General features: G+C 38.6%; 1 protein-coding gene across 3 annotated transcripts in view; it reads right to left on the bottom strand.

Annotated features, from left to right (window-relative positions):
* Spta1 (spectrin alpha, erythrocytic 1) overlaps nucleotides 1–3,450 on the bottom strand; it is an 83,551-nt gene extending 80,101 nt beyond the window's left edge. For all 3 annotated transcript variants that reach the window (XM_028755238.1, XM_028755237.1, XM_028755239.1), the window contains exons 1-2: nucleotides 3,430–3,450; nucleotides 2,013–2,249 (exon numbers count right to left, since the gene is read on the bottom strand). In XM_028755238.1, the coding sequence (XP_028611071.1) occupies nucleotides 2,013–2,249; nucleotides 3,430–3,450 (258 nt within the window). The remainder of the gene's footprint in view (nucleotides 1–2,012; nucleotides 2,250–3,429) is intronic.
* Between the last annotated feature and the right edge of the window lie 1,930 nt (nucleotides 3,451–5,380).

The raw sequence follows: 5,380 nt of genomic DNA, 5'->3' as shown, positions 1-5,380 counted from the left end.
TTTTTTTGGTTTGGTTTTTCGAGACAGGGTTTCTCTGTGTAGCCCTGACTATCCTGGAACTCACTCTGTAGACCAGGCTAGTCTCGAACTCTCGAACTCAGAAATCCGCCTGCCTCTGCCTCCCAAGTGCTGGGATTAAAGGCGTGCGCCACCACCGCCCGGCAACAAAGAATTTTCAACTGAGGAAACTCGAGTGGCCCAGAAGCACCTAAAGAAATGTTGAGTATCCTTAGTCATCAGGGAAATGCAAATCAAAACAACCCTGAGATTCCATCTCACACCAGTCAGAATGGCTAAGATTAAAAACTCAGGTGATAGTAGATGTTGGCAAGGGTGTGGAGAAAGAGGAATACTCCTCCATTGTTGCTGGGACTACAAGATGGTGCAACCACTTTGGAAATCAGTCTGGCAGTTTCTCAGAAAATTGGACATAGCATTACCTGAGGATCCAGCTATACCACTCCTAGGCATATACCCCAAAGATGCTCGAACATATAACAAGGACATATGCTCAACTATGTTCATAGAAGCCTTATTTATAATAGCCAGGAGCTGGAAAGAACCCAGATGTCCTTCAACTGAGGAATGGATTCAAAAAATGTGGTACATTTACACAATGGAGTATTACTCAGCTATTAAAAACAATGAATTTGAGAATTTCCTGGATAAATGGATGGAACTAGAAATTATCATCCTGAGTGAGGTAGGCCAATCACAAAAGAACACACATGGTATTCACTCACTGATTATTGGATATTAGCCCAGAACTTTGAAATGCCCAAGATGGAACTCACAGGCCAAATGAAGCTCATGAAGAAGGAAGACCAAGTGGGGATGATTCGGTCCTTCTTAGAAGGAGCAACAAAATAATCAAGGGAGCAAATATGGAGACAAAGTGAGGGACAGAAACTGAAGGAGAGGCTGTCTGCAGACGATTCCACCTGAGTATCCATCCCATGTGCAGTTACCAAAGGTAGATGCTGATGTGGAAGTCAGGAAGTGCATGCTGATAAGAACCTGATATAGATGTCTCCTCAGAGGTCTGCAAGAATCTGACATACTCAGAGGCAGATGCTCACAACTAGACATTGAACTGATCATGGGGTTCCCAATGGAGGAGTTAGAGTGAATACCATTGGAGTTAAAAGGGTTTGTGGCCCCATGAGGAGAGCAACAATACCAACCAACCACAGCTCCCAGGGTCTAAACCACCATCCTGGGAGCACTTAGGGAGGGATCCATGGCTTCAGCTGTATATGTAAGAGCGGAGGGCCATGGTGGGCATAGGTGGGAGAAGAGATCGTTGGCCTCATGAAGGCTGGACGCCTCAGGGGGTGGGAATTGGAGGGTGGGGAGGTGGGAGTGGGAGGGTAGGTATGGGTACATCCACAGAGAAGCAGGTGGAGGGGTGAGGGAGTAAGGGGTTCCTGGGTGGGTGGGGGATGGGGTAAGGGGACAACATATGAAATGTAAATAAAACATCCAATGAAAAAAAAGAAAAAAGAAAAAAAGGTTTATCGAAGTTTCTTGAACTTTCAGTCACTATTTTGTCTAATAAGCTATCATAAAATAATGACTGATGAGTTTTATTTGCAGATAAGACTCTGAAAGGTAACAAATGGAAGGCATAGAACATTTAGAGGCACAACTCTTGTCTCTATTAGACAGTCTAATCTTTCTGTTACATCTATGTATTAATTAATTAAAATGAATGTGAATTCTGAATAAAACTTCAATACAATGTAGTATGATTCCATATTATCAATAAGTGATATACTGTCAGTTTTATTCTTTCTTCTAGCTCACCTTTCTAATATTGTATATAAGAAGTAACTTTAGCCTTTTTCTTAACTGAATTTTTAAAGTTCCCATTCGACCATTTTGGCTTTGTGCTGTACAGAGAATCAGGAAGTGCTTATACTCACCAGTCAACATTAAAATTTTAAAAAGCTGATTTCAAGTCTCTAGAGACTTTATGGTCAATTCTGAGGACATCTGTAGCACTGAGTTACCTGTATATTTGTGGGTTCATATGATTTATCTTTTGCAATTTCAAGCTTTTCCATGATCCACTTCTCCAGATCATCTGCATCTCTCCTAAAAACTTGATAGTGATAAGACTCCTCAAGCTTCTGACCCCTCTCAGCAACCCGTTTCTTGAACCTCTGATACTGGTCTAACACCTCCTGTCGTCTGTGCTGGATTTCTTCTGCTGTTTCTAGAACCTTTGGTCCACTGCTTTCGACAGCCTGTAAGTTAAAAAGTCTCTTCATGTTTTGAAATATTATTCTGTATCCCAAAATACATATAAGTCCGGTTATTATGATACAAAGAAAAATAAATAATTCCTATAACTCTTGCTAGTTCTCATGTTTAGAAAGCTATTCCTCTTGTATATAGTAAGGCATTCACCTACATTGAATCTATTTTTAAAGACCATTAAGCCTATTAATTCATATGGTTTGTGGGTATTATAATGTAGCTGTATAATTTTAAACTATAAATAGCTATTTTTAAATTAATAGTTCTTAATCATCCAAAATATTCTATACAAAGAACAAATTTGGACTGCTGAAGCAATGTCACAGGATGTCAGATACACAAAAAGAAATGCTATTTTATACTTTTCAAAGGCTAAACAACCTTGATAAGTCCTGGTCATCCTGTAAATTTAGGAAATAGTCAGGATGGTTTGTAATTACTTTTAGTGAATCACACACACACACTTAGTACTTTTCTTCTTAATTAAAAGTCTAGATCATATATTATGTACTTTTCTTATTTGATTTACTAAAAAAAAAAACCTACTAAAAAGAAAATCTAAGTTTAACCTGTCTTCTTACTTGTCACAAAGTATAAACCATTAATGTTTCAGTAATTGAATTTTTGGAATATAAAATATTGTATTATTAATTAATACCAAATTATGCTTTAATTTAAAGAAATCCAGTTTGTATGTAACAAAATTCAGAAAAAATATTTCCTTAGAGATATTTCTATAGGGCATTCCTCTCCTTATTTCTTGTATCCAAAATATGCAATTCTGTGTTTATGTTTTGATGTTTCTTTATTCTTTAAAAATAGTTTTTATAGACAGTAATTCCTGAGATGACTCTAAAATTAAGTCATTACACAACACCACAATGTTTAAATGGGATTATTTGGTTTCAAATTATCTAGTAGTTTTCTGTATGTTATATCTGATTTTAGCAGGTAATTATTAAATTATTATTACTATTATTATATAGGTGTAAAGTTCTAGGTTATTTTTTAGAAGTGAAACTTTCACAAAAAATTAATATCAAAACTCTTTACAACTTTAAAGTCAAATAGTTATAATTTTTAATGACCCTGTGAGGATGGGCTTGAAAGTTCAGAGGAGACAAGATTTTCTAACAGCATCAGGAATGAGAATTCATCTGTACTCACAGTTTCCTTTGGAGTTTCCATCTCTCCTCAGAGTCGCAGGCTCTGCAAGATGAAATGTAGCTAGGAGAGAAAAATAGTTTTTTGAATGTCCAATCCACTTCAAATAGGAATGCCAGAAATGTGAATGTGGCAAAGACCCAGAGGAAAGAAAGTTTTAGAATCCCGCCAAGCGCACACAGTCAGCATTATCTCAGGGCACATTCTCAGTTGAGGCAGCTGCTGACTTCACAGACAAGGTGACTCAGCACTTTCGGGGGCTGTGGTTCTCAGAGCCTCAATAGGTATTTTACAAAGAAAAGGAAACAAAGTTTTCAGATGCAAAAGTATGGAGGAAAACCAGGGAAAGATGAAAGGCAAGTATCTGTGTTGGGCTGTGTTGTATTCAGTCATAGGTCTTATAAGGTAAGAGAATTTAAAAATCAGGAAGAAATTTCAGGTTTTTCTTTCTTCTGATTACACACTGGAGAGCTAGAGAATTCAGAGAGAACATGACTTTCTTTCTTTTCTTTCTTTTTTTAAAATTTTTTTAAATTATTTAATCTTTTTTTTACGCTCCAGATTTTCTCTCTTTCCTGGTCTATGCTCTGACTGCTCCACATCCCACACCTCCCCACACATCCCCGCCTGTCTCCAGGAGGATGTTCTCCCTCCATCCCCCCCGCCCCCCTCCCCCCCCACACACACTCCACCAGACTTCCCCATTCCCTGAGGCCTCCAATCGCTTGAGGGTTAGTTACATCTTCTATGACTGAACCCAGACCCAGCAGTCCTCTGCTGTATATGTGTTGGCCCTAGATTAGGGAGAGGGAAATTGTAGAGCCCACCTACAGTAGAAAGACAGAGAGGGCCTCAAGTGACGGATGGGGTTGCCAACCCACAGTCAAAAACTCGGATCCATAATTGTCCGTGTCTGAAAGAACTGCAGGGACAAAACTGTAGAAGAGCCTGAGGAAAAGGAGGTCCAGTGAACGCTCCAAAATGGGATACAGCTCAAGGGGAGGCCTCAAGGCCTGAAGCTACTACTGAGGCCATGGAGTTCTCACAAAAAGGAGCCTATCTTAAAAGTCAGATACAGATATTTACACCCAACCAATGGACAGAAGCTGCTGACCCCCTGTGGCAAAAGTAGGGAAAAACAGAAAAAGCTGAGGAGGAGGGTGACCGTGTAGGAGGACCAACAGTCTCAATTAACATGGACCCCAGAGATCTCTCAGACAATGCACCACCCACCAGGCAGCATACGGCAGCTGATATGACTTTCTTGTTCTGATGTCTGATGGCCTAAGAGAAGACTGATTAAAGCAAGGAGGAGGGGATGTCATGACATTCATATTGGTGTGGCCTTGACTCATTATTTGAATACCTCAAAGCCATAAGAACAATATGAAACTTTGTCTTCCAGTCTATTTATTATGTTTTCATGGATAAAAATGATATTATAACTTGCAGAATGCTATAAAAAGCATAGGAATTAATCACATTATACATGGTAGATACTCAACAAATTTCTTGGATAAGAATAAAATATTTTACCTTCCCCATTTTAGCTCTAGGCAAAGGTTCCTCAGCACATGTGATACAATGCATTTACTAAACTAGTGATCTTGACTTTCCTATCAAGTTTTATTTGAATGCATTAAAACTATACAAAACTGCTAGAAGAAAATGTACAGAGGCTTCATGAAATTGCTCTAGATAATGTATTCTTGAGTTTGGAAAAGATAAGTGGTACATCAAGTTGAAAAGCCTTCTGTGCAGTCAAGAAAACAAGGAACAAAATCTAAGGAACAAAATCTATACAACAGAAGGAAATGAATTAAAGTGTATTTTACAAAACCATAAAGTCTCACCAACATGGCTGGCATATGAAATGAACAAGAACTATATCAATAGATTTGCCAAACTGGATGGGTTAACCCAGGAGGCCTCAAACCTACCCAAAAAAAACTAT

The sequence above is a fragment of the Grammomys surdaster genome, unplaced genomic scaffold, assembly GCF_004785775.1.
Source record: "Grammomys surdaster isolate TR1022 unplaced genomic scaffold, NIH_TR_1.0 126051, whole genome shotgun sequence".
Lineage (NCBI taxonomy): Eukaryota > Metazoa > Chordata > Mammalia > Rodentia > Muridae > Grammomys > Grammomys surdaster.
Note: the sequence above shows the minus strand (reverse complement) of the source record. Positions and strands in the feature narration are given on the sequence as shown.